This window comes from Prionailurus bengalensis, chromosome C2 (assembly GCF_016509475.1).
Source record: "Prionailurus bengalensis isolate Pbe53 chromosome C2, Fcat_Pben_1.1_paternal_pri, whole genome shotgun sequence".
In the NCBI taxonomy this organism is placed as follows: domain Eukaryota; kingdom Metazoa; phylum Chordata; class Mammalia; order Carnivora; family Felidae; genus Prionailurus; species Prionailurus bengalensis.
In genome coordinates, this window is record NC_057350.1 from 111057488 (window position 1) to 111074739 (window position 17252).

Below are 17252 nucleotides of genomic sequence, written 5' to 3' on the forward strand. Positions count from 1 at the left end.
TGCTGTGGAGGACAAAGCACACTGCTAAGTAGAATGGTATATACCTTAATTCTGAAGGTCAAATGTCTGCCTTTATTGGGTAGTTCTAGTCAAGTTCGAGAGTAAAAGTTGTATTCTACTAGTTTAAATACCCTTAATGTTTTCATCAAGTCACTGAAGACATCATTATCAAAGGTACATTTATAATTAAAATTGGCTTCCTACTGTCAATGTATATTTTATCATTAAAATAAGAAGTTTAGCTAAAGCTTTTGGTCCATTGAGACAGAACAAATATTTCAACAGCTGGAAGATGTTAAAAGTCCAGGGCAATGGCATTTGAAGAGTCCCACAGAACTACTTGCCCTAAAGACAACACATCTCAAAGAAAGCCTGAAGAAACATGCTATCTCAGAGGATACCAACAAAACACAAAAATCTGAAATTATAATCCCTCTCCAATTTTTATTTATAAAAACCTACTCAGCTATTAGAACTATTTACACTTCCACAGGTACAAGAAATCATTTCTTCTTGAAGTTACGGAAACACTATTTTCCTAAGTATGAAAAACACTAATCGGCATCTTTATGTATTTATCATAGTCATATGATGGCTTTTCATAGTCTTCAGCTCAGCTAGACAGCCAAGCAAGTGAAATAAGTCATAATGCAGTCTGATTAAAAGGAGCAAAAAGGAAAGCTCAGACTCTGTTTTGATTTAGTTTGAATTTTCAAGCTAAACTGTCAGCAACTCAGACGGAGAATTTAACTATCTCATGATACATCTGTACATTTATTTTATGTATCCATACAAGTCTGCTACCATGATTCTCTTCTTCATCTTGTCTAAACTGGACCCCATGTACTGCCCATACTCCTATTATATGGCAGTAATTCAGCCCACCATCCTGGTCTTCCTATGTGGAAACACACCACGGATGTATGTTTCTCCCCTAAGTTCATATTCTAGAAAATACAGAATATTTATGAAGGACCAGTAGAAAAATACTTTACAACCCTATATACATTGGATACACTTGTGAAGAATGTTCGCTAAAGGCAGAGCCGAGGGGAATGTGTGTGTGTGTGTGTGTGTGTGTGTGTGTGTGTGTGTGTGTGTGTGTTTTGAGTAGGGATAGTTAGAACAAATAGTGTAAAAAAAAAAAAAAGTTTGTACAGTATTCCTCCCAGATGTCTTCCTACAATGGAACATGAATATACAACCAAAAGTCCAAAGTAAGAAGGAACATTCTGCCAAATGATTTACTTTAGTCCCTTCAGAAGGAAGTACTGGTGTATTATTGTCATTTTCCCAGTCACAGGGAGACTTTCGTTAAGAGCAGTGGATTTTAAATTAAGTTACAAACACTAGAGTTGCATCCCAGCTTGTTCTGAACTGGAGCTACTTTGATCTGTTTGTTTTATACAACAGTTTTATGGCAGACGAAGTTTGAAAAAAGCTGATGGGGAATAATAAGAGTGCTACCTCCCCAGGGACTTGGTGAGAATCCAGCGACACAAATGTGTCAAATGCTCAGAACAGTGGCTTGCACACTATAAAAGCTCAACAGAGGTTGGCTGGGATGATGATGTTGACAATGATTTGATGCTTAACTGTGGATGTAATTTGAAGACAATGAAACATGGTTTCCTTCATGGTTCCACATGTAGAAATTATGCGTCTAACCTCACAAGCTTTTAAAGGATAATCACCCCTAAAAGGCATTTGAATTACAGAGCCTTAACGCTGGATGTACAGCCAGCAACCTCACAAAAGGGTTTACCTCTTCTTCTTGGTGATAATGAGTACGTCGTTAAAGAGGAAGAAGTAGACTTGCTGTTTAGATGTCCTTCTTGAGAAGAGCACCGTGTCTTCCACGTAGGCTGTCAATTCACCTCTTTTCACCAACCACCGGGAAGAGGAGACTAGAGGAAAAGGCTGCAGAACGAGAAAAACTCAGTGTATGAAGCCAAATTAAAGTCCTTTTAAGACTGTGGAAGGGAAAATAAAAACTCACATCGAAACAAAGGATACATATCATGGGATACATCATTACTTGTAAGTATATAATAGTGAAATATAATTAAAGAAGTACAGTACATTCTTCAAGAGTAAATAAAAAGAGAACAATTATTTTACAATATGAAAAACCTATTTATTTGCCTATAACTAAACCTCAATGAGAAAATTTTATTGAGTCAGCCAAATATTATTACCCTTCCATTAACTCTCACCTGAAAAGGAAGACTGACAAGGAGTCCCTTAAAACTGAAAAGCCGCAAAATGAAATCCATCGGTATCAACTGTAGTTACTTTAAACACCACAAATCAGAATCTGAATATACGATTATTGTAGTTAACAAACGAAAAAGATCTGCATTCATTCTATGAACTAAAAAGACTTTATTCAGGGGTGCCTGGGTGGCTCAGCTGGTTGAGCATCCAGCTTCGACTCTGGTCGGGATTTCGCAGTTTATGGGTTCAAGCCCCACATCAGGATCTGCACTGACAGCTCAGAGCCTGCTTCGGATTCTCTGTCTCCTTCTCTCTACCCTTCCCCTGCTCATGTTCTCTCTCTCTCTCTCTCTCTCTCTCTCTCTCTCTCTCTCTCTCTCTCTCTCTCTCTCCAAAATAAATAAAAATTTAAAAAATTGTTTTAAATAAAAAATAATAACAAATAAAAAGACTTTATTCAAGGGGTGCCCGGGTGGCTCAGTCGGTTAGGCATATGACTTCAGCTCAGGTCATGATGGTCTGTGAGTTTGAGCCTCAAGTCAGGCTCTGTGCTGATAGCCCAGAGCCTAGAGCCTGCTTTGGGTACTGTGTCTCCCTCTCTCTCTCTACCGTTCCCCCACTTATATTCTTTCTCTCTCTCTCTCTCTCTCTCTCTCTCAAAAATAAAAATTAGTAACAAATTGTTGTAAATAAAAAAAAATAAATAAAAAGATTTTGTTCAAGGGGTGCCTGGGTGGCTCAGTTGGTTAGGCGTCTGACTTTGGCTCAGGTCATGATCTCGTGGTCTGTGAGTTCAAGCCCCACATCAGGTTCTGTGCTGACAGCTCAGCCTGGAGCCTCTTTGTGTCTCCCTCTCTCTCTGCCCCTCCCCCACTCGTACTTGGTCTTTCTCTTTCTCTCAAAAATAAACATTAAAAAATTTTTTTTAAAAAGATTTTATTCAGAAAGAAAAACTCCCCACAAACTATGTTTTGTCTACTGATTACCTACTAAGCCATATTTTGGAGAACACCGGTTCTTAAGTTTATAGCAGTTTTCCTCATGGAAATTCATCTCTGAAGGCATCATGCCACTTTCTGACTGTGAAAACAATGCTTTTCCAAAATAATCCACCTTAATCTCATAGAAAAGGCTCTATCCAAGGAATTACATACTGCTTTTTCTTTACCCAGCACCTAGTTTCCAACTGGAAAACTCAAAGCCAAAGAACAATCCTTATCCTTGGGTGCTTTTTTTTTTTCTTTTTAAAGTTACCATAAATGCTTACTGCCAAAAATCTGATTTAAAAAAAAAAAAAAACTGTATCCATAGAATAAGCAAGAGTTCTTGGACACACAAAACATAACTATAGTATAGTAGTATGGTCCAACCAAATGTCATCCTTTTCAGAGAACAGTGAATAAAAATAGCTAGAGGAAGATACCAGAGAGGAAATAAGAGCTAAGAAAGGATTTCTTTTTTTTTTTTTTTTTTACTTTTATAAAGGGACTTTTATAAGGAGGTTGCTCATCAGTTACATACTATTTTCCGGAAGGTTTAAAAGAAAGATGAAAGATTATGGCTGACCTCAAACTTTCAAAGCTGGCTATTAAGGGAAACTCATGGAGTTTCCAGCCCCCAAATTTCAAATCAAACGATTATCCAACTGAGATGGCTGAGACTTTAAAGACCAAAGACAGACAGAGAGATGCTTAGGTAACTCCGGAGGACCCCACCAGCACACCCAAGAGGTCACCACAAGGGATCGCATGTCGGGTTTGGTCCTGGGAAGGGCTGCAATTACTGGGAGCCCAGGGCTATCATTGTATTTCGTGTAACTCTACAGGATAAACCAAGGACAGTGTTGTGGTTAGGTTCCAGTATGCATGCCACCCTACAACTGTTCTTGGTGTAGGAGATGGGAGAAGAAAGTTTTTTTTAAACTGCATTGTTTTTAAAATAGATTGATTTTTATGGATTCCTCATAGTCCACGAGGCAAAAATAAATTTCTAATAAAGATCTAAAATCCACAGTGGCTTTCAAGAGGTCAATGCTTTTTTGGAAAATAAAAATCTAATGTTATAAATGTTTTTTGTTTCAAAATTTATTGTTAGAAGATTAAACTCATATTTTTTAGTTTTTTTAATGTTTATTTATTTTTGAGAGAGAGAGACAGAGAGACAGAGAATGTGAGCAGGGGAGGGGTAGAGAGAGGGAGACACGGGATCCAAAGCAGGCTCCAGACTCTGAGCTGTCAGTACAGAGCCCGAGGTGGGGCATGAACTCATGAACCGCGAGATCATGGCCTGAGCCTAAGTCAGATGCTTAACAGACTGAGCCACCCAGGTGCCCCTCAGACAGTTTTGTGTTTTTTTTTTTTAAAGGAAGAAACTATTGAAATGATCCAAAGAAAAGAATCCAAACAATCCAAAGTCAGAATAAATGAATTCTTCTAGTTAAGAAACTCTGACTAGAACCAACATTGGAAAAGAAATCCATGAATAAAAATATATCCTTAAAAGTACTGAAATAATTCCTATGGAGAAAAGAGTTTCCATTCTTTTTTTCCTAGAAAACTAGTCTCAGCATAAAATTTAACTGATTTTATGGGCCAGTAAGACAAAGAAGAACCACTGAAGACTAAATTGTTTTTTAGTTGAGATAAAATTCATCATTAAACCATCTTAAAGTGTATATATAATTCAGTGATTTTTAGTACATTCACAATGCAGTGCAATGATCATCACTACCTAATTCCAGGACATTTTCATTACCCTAAAAAGAAACCCCAGGGCACCTGGGTGGCTCAGTCGGTTGACCATCAGACTTCAGCTCAGGTCATAATCTCACCTGTGAGTTCAAGTCCTGTGTCAGGCTCTGTGCTGACAGCTCAGAGCCTGGAGCCTACTTCACATTTTGTGTCTCCCTCTCTCTCTGCCTCTCCCCTGCTTGCGCTCTCGCTCTCTCTCTCTCTCTCTCTCTCTCTCTCTCTCTCTCAAAAATAAACAAAGATTTAAAAAAATGAAACCCCACATGCAATAACTAGTCACTCTCCATTCTGCCTTCCCATCCTTGGCTCATGCCCTGGCAGTCATTAATCCACCTTCTAACTCTATACCTTGGCCTGTTCTGAATACTTCACATCAACAGAATTATATAGTACAGGACTTTCAAGTCTGAGGTTCATCCATGTGGTAGCATGTATCAGACTTTAGTACTTTATGGTTAAACACTATTTAATTGTATGAATATACATTTTATTTATCGATTCACCTATTTTGTTGATAGACATTTGGGTTGTTTCCCCTTTTTTGGCTATTATGAATAATGCTGCCATGAACATTCGTGTACAAGTTTTCATTTGAGCAAATGTCTTCAATTATTTTGAGTATATACCTAGGAATGGAATTGCTGGGTCATATAGTAACCCTATGTTTAACTTTTTGAAAAACCACCAAACCATCTTTCATAGCACAAAGACTTTTTTTTTTAATACTATATATACATTTTTAAATTTTATTTAAAACCAAGTTAGTCAACATATAGTGTAGTACTGGTTTCAGGAGTAGAATTTAGTGATTCATCACGTACATATAACCTCCAGTGCTCATCCCAACAAGTGCCTTCCTTAATGCCCCTCGCCCATTTAGCCCATTGCCCCATCCACCTCCCCTCCAGAAACCCTTAGTTTGTTCTCTATATTTAAGAGTCTCTTGTGATCTTTTTAACACCTTAGGGTTCTGCATTTTGTCTGCTATATCCTAGACTTCTACTTATTAGCAAGGCCCCCAAACAATGACCAGCAAATCCATCCACCCACCAATACAACACCACCCCACTCAATTACTCTTAACTTACAGCTTATGGTGTAGCGCGACAATCCTCTACTTCCCCATGTATTTATTTATAAGGCCAAACTTCCCATGACAAGCCAAAAAGTAATCCTCCTCAACTCTGTGGAGGCAACTTCTAGAGAAAGCTGTGGTCTAGTGGAAAAAAACACTGGATTTGAGGCACAAACTGGTCTCTGATCTCAGTTTGGTGACCGACTTTTTCCCCTATAACCCTCATTTCCCTTCCTCCCACCAAGGTTGTTAGATGAAAAGCCAAATCTGTCTAAACAGTCTCACATCCTATTCACTCTCCAGCACTGCAACATGCCCACCAGGCCTATGAAACTATTCCAACCATGAATCTGAATGATATTTACTGCTTGCCTCCTATGAAACACATCTGTTCCAAGTCCTTTACATCTAGTAAATTAATTTTATCCTCACAAGAACTCCAAGGGCAAGTACCATTATCAGTCCCATTGTAAGGTTCAGAAAACTGAGACATAAAGCAATGTCCAAGCTCATACAGCTGTCCAAATTCTAATTTGGAATTTTCTAATGCGTTTTCATCCTTATCTTTTTCTTTTTAATGTTTATTTATTTTTGAGACAGAGAGAGAGAGCAGGGAAGCGGCAGAGAGGGAGACACAGAATCTAAAGCAGGCTCCAGGCTCTGAGCTGTCAGCACAGAGCCCGATGCAGGGCTGGAACCCATGAACGGTGAGATCATGACCTGAGTTGAAGTTGGATGCTTAATGGACTAAGCCACCCAGATGCCCTGTCTTCCTTATCTTTTTCTTATCACTTTGAGTTTATATGTTGAAAATATTAACCTACTATCTAATATGTGAGCTGCAAATATCTTTCCAGTTTGCTATTTCTCTTTTCACTTTTTTATGTCTTTTATTTTTGCCCTCTATAGAGAAATCTTTAAATTTTTTCCTATAAATTAACTCATCAATTTTTTTTAATAACTTCTGGATTTGGGGGGCACCTGGGTGGCTGAGCCAGTTAAGTGTCCAACTCTTGATTTTGGCTCAGGTCACAGTTTGCGAGTTCGAGCCTTACATCAGACTCTGTGCTGACAGTGTGGAGCCTGCTTGGGATTCTCTGTCTCCCTCTGTCTCTCTGCCCCTCCCCCCGCCTCAAAAACAAAAAAATAAACATTAAAAAACAATGACTTCTGGATTTGGAATAAGTTCAAAAGGACTTTCCCATGTCGCTAAAGTGTCACTTCCCTGCCTAGAACTTTTCACTGGCTCCCAAATGACCTTGCTCAGCTGCTCCTCTTGGCACACAAGGCACCACATGAGCTGCTTTTTACTGCTCTGGTTCTGCCTTACTCCCCCTGCACCTCATGCCTACCCACACTAGACACATACAGTTGCTGGACTACAGCAGCTGAAGCCATGCCCTGTGCATTTGTTCCTGCTTTTAACTTCCAGAAGCCTCTTCCTAACTCGCCTTTCAAGATTCAGCTCAAACATAACTCTGGGATGAAGCCTCGCCTGACTGCTACAAGGTTGTGCTCCCCACCCCTCTATGCCTCACAGGTAGGGATGACCACCCCCTTCCCATGAGAGTGTTCTCACAAAAAAAAAAAAAAAAAAAAAAAAAAAAGTGAGAGAAAGAGAGAGAAAGAGATAGGGAGGGTCAAACAGTAAAACAGACTCTTAACTATAGAGAACAAACTGAGAGTTGCTGGACAGGAGGTAGGCAGAAGGACTGGCTAAATGGGTGATGCACATTAAGGAGGGCACTTATTGCGATGAGTACTGGGTGTTGTATGTAAGTGATGAATCACTAACTTCTAAGAACAATAAAAATAAATAATAGTAAAAAAAAAAAAAAAAGCCGGGTGCCCTCAACTGTCTTTATCTACTGTGACAGCTGTAGACTTTGCTGACTCCTCTGTAATTCTGTAGCCTCCTATTAGACTGTTAGATCCTTGAGGGCAGGGATCATGTTTTGGTTTTCATGCTGCCTTCCACAAAGAAAGTGCTCACAAAATGTGATGAAACAATGTATGTGCTTGGACAAATCACTGAACTTCCAATATCTATCTTCGCATCTTTAAAATGAACTGAGGGGCGCCTGGGTGGCTCTCGGTTAAAGCGGCCAACTTCAAAAAATTTTTTTTTCAACGTTTTTTACTTATTTTTTGGGACAGAGAGAGACAGAGCATGAATAGGGGAGGGGCAGAGAGAGAGGGAGACACAGAATCGGAAACAGGCTCCAGGCTCCGAGCCATCAGCCCAGAGCCTGACGCGGGGCTCGAACTCACGGACCGCGAGATCGTGACCTGGCTGAAGTCGGACGCTTAACCAACTGCGCCACCCAGGCGCCCCTAAAGCGGCCAACTTCAGCTCAGGTCATGATTTTGTGGTTTGTGGGTTTGAGCCCTGTATCGGGCTCTGTGCTGACAGCTCAGAGCCTGGAGCCTGCTTCGGGTTCTGTGTCTCCCTCTCTCTTTGCTCCTTACTCTCTCTCTCTCAAAAATAAACAAACATTAAAAAAATTTTTTTTCATAAAAAATATAAAATGAAAGGAATAAAAATGTCCATTGTTGTCCATAAAGTGTTACAGAAATAAGATCCTAAGATTTTAAGAGTATTTCTAAGTGACCTGAATTAAGCACCTCAATATAAAATCAACACATAGATTATCTTCCTTTAGTCTCGCAAATAATTTTAAGCATTGAATCAAAAGAAAACAACCCAAAGTTCATGAACTTAATTGATGTTAATCATTTATTTTTAAGGACCCTTAGGGTAAGCATTTTTCAATAACAAATTAATTTTGGGTTCTAGAGAAACAGACCTTAAAGATATCTTAAGCCAATTGGGGCATCTGGATGGCTCAGTCAGTTAAGCGTCTGACTTCAGCTCAGGTCATGATCTCTCGGCTCATGGGTTCGAGTCCCACATCAGGCTCTGTGCTAACAGCAAGCCTGGAGGCTGCTTTGGATTCTGTGTCACCCTCTGTCTCTGCCCCTTCTCTGCTCACGCTCTCTCTCAAAAATAAACCTTAAAAATAATTTTTTAAAAAAGATTATCTTAAAGGGGTGCCTGGGTGGCTCAGTCAGTTGAGCGTCCAACTTTGGCTCAGGTCATGATCTCATGGTTCACGAGTTCGAGTTCCGCATCAGGCTCTGTGCTGACAGCTCAGATCCTGGAGCCTGCTTTGGATTCTGTGTCTCCATCTCTCTGCCCCTCCCCTGCTCGTGCACTCTCTCACATGCTCTCTCTCCCTCTCTCTCTCTCTCAAAAATAAATAAATTTTTTAAAAAATGTTTTTTAATAAAAAAAGATATCTTAAGCCAAGTGATTTTCAGTGAAGAAAAAAAAATTGTTAGGTAAAGAATTTATCGTCTTTAAAAATCAAACTGGTTAGGGATTTATATCTGTAAAAAAATGGGCAGGGCAGGGGGTGGTGGGGAGGTAGCACCTGGGTGGCTCAGTCAGTTAAGCGTTTAGCTCTTGGTTTCTGCTCAGGTCATGTTCTCAGGGTTTGTGAGTTCGAGCCCCACATAGGGCTCCAGTGTGGAGTCTGCAAGTGATTCTTTCTACCCCCATCCCCCACCTCTCTCTGTCACTCCCCCACTTGCTCGGTCTCTCTCAAAGTACATAAACTTTAAAAAAAGAAGAGATAAAACTTCTGATGTCTAGACATATTTTCTAAAATACTTAAAACAAATTACAGAGAAAAAAAAGTTCGTTTTTGAAGGATGGGGGAAAGATGGGTTTTGAAATTACCGTAAATTTCTGTAGAAGATATTATAACTGAGTGTGTGTGTGTGTGTGTGTGTGTGTGTGAGTTTTTAGCAAGTACCTATCACCTTCTGCTCTAAGAATTATGGGTCATGTTCCGACATCTAAATAGTTATAGTCACGATGTTCTAGTGAAAGAGTTTACACTGATCTCCAAGTCAGGATATATGGACCCTAGTCCTGATCCTACCAACATTAGTCCAGTGACCCTGTTAACAATGAAGTATTCTCCAGGCTTTATTTTCCTTTTTTATACAAATAAAAGCATACAGTTAAACTGTACCAGTGTCTCTATAATAGCAGAGAATCTGCTCTCTGCATAAGGCTATGAAATGATGATCACTGTATTTCTATGGCACAATTTAGGAGCACTTTTACTATGAAAAAATATGACCAGTCATTTTAAGTTGCTTCATTAAGTTTACAAGTTACAAAATAAAATAGAATCACAATCGTGAGCATTCACATCCACTAAGAACTCAGTTGTGAGCCAACAAAGGACTGGGACCTCTATTTGCCATTAATGGTCATTTTCTTTTTCACTCATCCTGTCATCCACTCCTAAGTGGTGTCAGACAAGCAGTAATAGGGAGCGCATATTCAAAAAAGAATTATGGAAGAAAAACAAATTTGAAAAGAACTTTCCACTAACAACCTTTGTTTGGCAAACTGGAAGAGGAGTGCCCTTATCTGATTTAGGAGAACACGTGATCCAATTCACGGGATACCACTGTTTTGCAGGACACTTTGAGAATACTAAAGAAATCACCTTTCCATTCCAAAATTCTATTTTTCTTACCTACCTTTTTCCCTAAATTTGGCATCTTCCTGGGGGGAGGGAAGTGGGAGGGAATGTGCTAGTTAGATAACATGTAACCTGTGGCCTGGAGAAAGGCAACTTTATCTGGTGACCATAAGCAAGAGAGCTGCCTGGTCCGTCTGCATCTATCTCCCTCGGTCAGTCCAGTCCCTCTCCAATCAATTTATGGCCCTTCTTTGAAAAGCAAATTCCTATCTACTCTGTTGCCCTCAACTACCTCTCTCTATTTACATAAGACATAGGCAAGAGCAGCAATAAATCTGTTTATGAAGAAATACGAGAATACCTTAATTTTAAATTCCAACTGGGAATTAATGGTGTACATCATTTCAGTCCTTTCCATCTTCCGAGCTCCTTCATTGCACAGTCGAACCAACTGGGAACACAGAATAATAAGGAGGGTTAAGAGGTCAAGGAGAGAAACCTTAATTTCAAATGCAGATCTCTCACAGGAAATAATTTGCACTTTGGAAGCTCCAGAGACTCATTTCTGACAGTTAAAGAACTCACAGTTTTACACAGTTAAGACATTGTACCCCGTTAGAGGTGGTGGATTAAGATGTGAGGACAGAGGGGGAAAAAAAACTCCTGAAAAGTCTGGGAGGAGCCCTCTGAGGGCTCTCCCACAGTCTGATCTCGGACCCTTCAGCTCCTTTCCTCTGCCCCTCCTCTCCTCTCCTTTGCCAGGGAAACCAGGGAAACCTCACACAGCCCCAGGGAAGATGCGCAGTCCAAATGGCTGGGGCAGACTACCAACTTCAAAGGCAAAGTTTAAGCAGACTGTTACCTGTAAAGCATAGGACCAGAGCACAGGATGCTAAAAGAGAGAAACCTTCGGTGGAAACTACTGGTCAGTGATTTCTTCAAGGATAGGAACTTCAGTGTAATTAGAACTACTGAATTATCTACAAACTGAATGCATTCAAAGTCCTCTGATAAGGGCCTGTGACTTATAATAAAATTTATTTGGTCTTGGTTCATAGTTCCCAGCACACAGTTCCTATAGTCCTTATAATTTCTATTTACAAGAGCCATAGGGGCATTTTTAGTTATAATATTTACTTTTGTTCCCAGTTCCCAAAAGCTCCAGAGCGATGATGGTGAAATGGGTGTCTTCTTATTCATAAGAAGCCCCTTTCAACCGCATCTGAGTTTATGTTAATGAAGTAGCTTTCAGAAAGGCCCTAAGGATAGCGGCCAGCTGCCAGCAGAGCCAACCAAGTGATTACAGAGAGGGTTGTAACTTTCAGCCCTACCACACCCTCCCCCACCAGACTTCTGGGGAGGGGAGAGGGCTGGTGATTGACTATGAAGTTCAGAGAGCTCCAGGTTGGTGAACAAGAACACATCTACATACTGGGAGGGTGGGGAACCCCACACTCCATGAAGACAGAAACTCCCGTGCTTGAGACCCTTCCAGACCTCCTCACAGCATTGGTCTAGGCAGAGTGAACACCATGAGCAAAGAGTATACGATGGCAAAGTGCTGGTGTGCCCGAGAAAGTATAAGATCCTGACACATGAAGATGGCACAAGATGGAACTAGAGGCCAGGGTCAAATCACACAAGGTCTTAAGGCATCTGGATTGTATTCCAAGTGCAAAGAGAAAGTCTTACCAGCAGGCTTTCAGCAGGAGCGTGATATGATGCAATTTATGCTGTGAACGTATTTATTCAACCCCCTACTGATGGACGCTTAAACAATTTATGATTGCCTAATGCATTTCTAGATTTGGAGGGTACCCCAATCTTCAGTTACAGCTTATCTTTAAGTCTGAACCTAAAGAGTTCACTGATGCAGGGAATGATGGCTATACCTGATCACGGCTAGGAATCTGAAACTGCACGATCCTGAAAGGATTAAGACATGTCAGAGTGAAATCTAACTAGGCAGCCATGGCTCCAGACATTATTATAATTTCTCTCGTGGAGTATGTTCACAGTTCCCAAATCTACGTTCCCAGACTCGGTCTGTCCCCTAGGCTCTACCTCCACCTAGAAGACATCTCTTCTTGGATGACTCACAGGCATCTCAAACTCAGAATGAGAATAACAAAACCTGACCATCACCTCCAACACTCACTCCCTGCAGCTGAAAAACCTAGCCCTCACAGCTCTCAGACACCGCCCTCTTCTTTGTGCTCCATATCCAACCAGTCATAAAGCCTCCTTAATGCTGCTGTTCCACGGTCCATGACCCTCCCTTTGTATTGTACCCGGAACTCAGGCTCAAACTCCCTCTTCCCTACCAATTCTCTGCCATCCCTTGCTGCTACCCTACTCTTACACATCCTCCAGATAATGCTGTCAATCTTTTTAAGTTCAAATCTGATCATGAAATGCCTTGGCTTAAAAGCCTTAGAGAGCTCCCCTTGGTTTTCAGAATTAGGTCTTAGTAAAACCATGATCTGGCAACTGCTTATTGACTGCAAGCCTGTTCCCACTCCTATCTTGGGCCTCAGCCCTGCAAAATTTCTGGACAAAGCCCCACGTTCCATCCTGCCCTTGCACTTTTGCATGTGCTTCCCTTTCCCTCTGCCTGAATACCCTTCATCCCGCTCTGTCCAACCAACTCCTTATCTACTAGATTTATACCCCCCTACCCGTCTTTCAAGACTTATCTGGGGCATTTCCTCTCCAAAAAGAATGAAAAGCAGAGATTGTGAAATCTCCATTATTTGTAAACCCAGTGCCCACAACCCAGCACCTAATAACACAAGGAACATTCAGCAAATGTTTCTGCCTGAACAAGCTGCCTTCAGAGACAGTTTATAAATCACTTCAAAATAAGGTGGGTGGGAGGAGGGAACAGCTTCTTTATAGCAATCCTGTTTTAAAATGAGAGGGGTGGGGCGCCTGGGTGGCTCTGTCAGTTGAGAGTATGTACGACTTCAGCTCAGGTCATGATCTCACAGTTCTTGGGTTCAAGCCCCACTACGGGCTCTGTGCTGACAGCTCAGAGCCTGGAGCCTGCTTTGGACTCTGTGTCTCCCTCTCTCTCTGCCCCTTCCCTGCTCACACTCTCTTTCTCAAAAAATAAACATTAAAAAAAATTATAAAGTCTACTTTATAAAAAATAAAATAAAATAAAATAGGGGAAAATTGCATTATTAAGTTTGGGTTATCATCTTATTTCTTAAACTTTCAAATATCGACTCCCTCAGCAAAAGATAAGAGTCAGCCACCATGTCAGAAAACAATGTTTTCGAAGGCATATTAAAAACAAAAAGGTTCCCAAACTGTCTTAACCAACAGTCTCATCAGTAGAGCCCATTTTAACGGCTATTTCAAAAGGACGAGCACTAATTCAGATATGTGTGCTCTGGTGTTTCTGATTAAAATCAAGCTCAGTATATTAAAGCCATGACTTCCCTCAGCAGCTGTTAAAGCTTTATTAAATTTAACTCACTAATTTCTTTAGGACAAATATATTTTTTTTAAGAAAACCTCAAACACTCTAATAAGGAAATATAAATTGAAAATAAAATATTTTCAGTCGTTCAAACTTACAAAGATTAAAAGAATATCTGATGCTGAGAAGTGTGCAGTAAGACCAACATTTACATATCATGGTGGCCATGAACATGGGGACAACCTTTTATGAAGGCCCTTGGGGGCCTTTAAAAAATACCTACATTTTTTCCAGTAAACCCAGTTCTAGAAATTTATCTTTAGAAATAATCAGATGAGCACAATCACTGATGCAAGACAATGTTCTAGGCAGTACTTTGTAGAACCGTAAGTCAAACAGGTACCACACAAATGCATTTTTCAGTGTACATTTATACCATGCACCGGCATTAGAACAAACATCCAACTGGGAGGATGTATAATAGAATGACAACAGTCATCACCTTTGATAAAAGTACTGATATATTTTTAGGTCTCTTAAATTTTCTAAATATCCTAGTTTATTTAAAAAATATACCTCTGTAAACCTGAAACGCATTCTTACAGAGCAGTACCTAAAAGGCATAACAGAAAACTTATGAATCCCTCCCTTCCACACAAAGCTTGATGTGTATGATTCTGGAACTGTTTCTACATACCAATAACACAAATATGTGCGTCAACACATTGTATTATTTAGATGTTATCACACCATTTGTACTGTTCTGCAACTTAATGTTCCTCACGTAACAATATATCTTAGGGATCTTTCCCTGTTAACAGATAGATACATCTACCTTGCTGCAAATGGCTGAAGCAGTAGTTACAGAGAAGAGTGAAGAGACTTGGCTATTTTGCCACTAGGAGAACAGCTTATAATTTAATAGTGTCTCCAAACAGAGGTAGCATTTTTGTGAGGTAAGAGTGAAAGCAGTTAGTCTTTTCCATGGGAGAGTAAATGGAAGAGAACGGCGTCAGCAAAGACTTCACAGGCCTAAGAAACTCTCTCTCGACCACCACTCCTTCAACACCAGACATCATTGTGTACCAGCTGAACTTCAGATTCCCTGGAAATTGCCCTCCCCCTAGCTCCACCCCAGCATGTGAACAGAAAGTCAGAAGTAAACAAATTGTTATTTAGGAGAAACATCTTTCTTGCTTTTGAGTTGTTCAACTAGGCCAGTAAGATTTTCCAAGGCCCCAAATTCGGTAAGCTGTAACTCTCATTCCAGCAACACGTATGAGGAATCTCAATGACATTATTCACACTATACAAAAAACAAAAAACAAAAAAACCCAAAAAAACAAAAAAACAAAAAAAGCAAAAAAACTTCATTACATTAGCAGTTTAATTACCAGAGAAGATATTACTCATGTTTTCTAAGAACAAGTAACTATCCAGAGATACTTGTCCAGGGGCCTTCCACAGAGTCTGGCTCTAAAAACTTGGACCTTGATATACTAAATTTCACTCTCTAAAATAAGTACTGGGAACTCCCAATTTCTTTCTTTTTCAGATAAAGCAAACAAGTGAAATTCTGCATTTTAAATTTTAAGAAATTTGTTAATGTTTATTTTTGAGAGAGAGAGAGGGAGAGAGAGCGAGCAGAGGAGGGGTAGAGAGAGAGGTAAACAGAATCCAAAGCAGGCTCCAGGCTCCCAGCTGTCAGCACAGAGATCGAGATGGGCCTCTAATTCACAAACCGTGAGATCATGACCTGAGCTGAAGTCAGATGCTTAACCAACTAAGTCACCCAGGCATCCTGCATTTTAATTTTGAACAAAATGCTCTATGTGTACAATCTTTTTGTTGAAAATACTGATACTGTTTTCCCAGAATCTGTAACTCCTCATCAGTAACCTACACAAATGCAAAAGAAGATTAATTCCTGAGCTGACTGTATTAGTGGTTTTAGTTACCACACAATACTAGGAGACTAGGGAAATAATGCTGATGCTCATAACTTGTGCTCAAGAGAGAAAAAGAAATGCAGAGAAAACAAGTCACTAAGACAGCATTTCTTCACAGAGTGCCTTTTGTATGCTAATAGTATCAGATTAAGGCTATTCACTGATCCCTTACATTTTTGCCAGCCTTTGCTACAAGTACCAGTGTCAAATCCAGTGAACAAGAGATGCCTGAAGGAATGTTGTGGCTTACTGTGACAGGGATGTGAAATTCTTGGAGACACTAAATATCATTCCTAATTCAACAACTACTACTACCTTCCTCTTTCTCTTTTGTGTGAATTCTTTTTTAACGTCTCAGTAACAACCAAATAAAATCTGACAAAATGTCCTTCAAATCCAAGGTTAGAACTTCTCTAGTAGCTCCACCTAAAGACCATCTCCCCTACTGCCTCCAAGGAGGCAGCACGGGATATGGGGTCCAGAGGAGAGGCCCATGGGCAGGAGGACCTTAGGTAACCCATGTCAGGCTAAGTTTCTTCACTCGGTGTTTCCCAAAGTGGGTTGTGCAGACCAATGATAGGGCAAGAGATGAATTTAAGTGGTTGGCAGATTGCTCTGGTTTAAATTTCTATACCCCTGCAAGCTCATATGGTGAACCCCTGACCCCCAAAGTTGATGGTATGGGGCAGTGGGGCCTCTGGGAGGTGCTTTAAATGTCATGAGGGTAGAGGGGGCGCCTGGGTGGCTCAGTCGGTTCAGTGTCCAACTTCGACTCAGGTCACAATCTCATGGTTCGTGAGTTCGAGCCCAGCATTAGACTCTGCAATGGCAGCTCAAAGCCTGCTTTGGATCCTCTGTTTCCCTCTCTCTCTCTCTGTCCCTCTCTTGCTTGCTCTGTCTCTCTCTTTCTCTCAAAATTAAATAAAAAATATTAAAAAAAAAAGTCATGAGGGTAGAGCCTTCATGAATGGTATTAGTGTTCTTAAAAAAGAAGCCCTACTGCCCCCATAGTCCCTTTGACCATGTAAGGCTACAAGGAGAAATCTGCCACCAGAGAGGACACTCACCCAACCATGCTGGCACCTTGATCTTGGACTCTTCAAACCTCCAGAACTGTTAGAAATAACAAATGCCTGTTGTTTAAAAGCCACCCAGTCTGTGGTATTTTGTTACTGCAGCCTGAATGGACTAAGGCACAGATAATCTTACTTTTAAATTAAAAAATGGATGTTGGTGGCTCAGTCGGTTGAGCGTCCAACTTCAGCTCAGGTCATGATCTCAGGGTTCGTGAGTTTGAGCCCTGCATCGGGCTCTGTGTTGACAGCTCAGAGC

General features: G+C 40.5%; 1 protein-coding gene across 1 annotated transcript in view; it reads right to left on the bottom strand.

The window, feature by feature from the left end:
• Positions 1 to 17252, bottom strand: part of ARHGEF26 (Rho guanine nucleotide exchange factor 26) — a 128428-nt gene that overhangs the window by 31735 nt on the left and 79441 nt on the right. The window contains exons 9-10 of the mRNA XM_043595081.1: positions 10906 to 10995; positions 1766 to 1920 (exon numbers count right to left, since the gene is read on the bottom strand). Of these exons, the coding sequence (XP_043451016.1) occupies positions 1766 to 1920; positions 10906 to 10995 (245 nt within the window). The remainder of the gene's footprint in view (positions 1 to 1765; positions 1921 to 10905; positions 10996 to 17252) is intronic.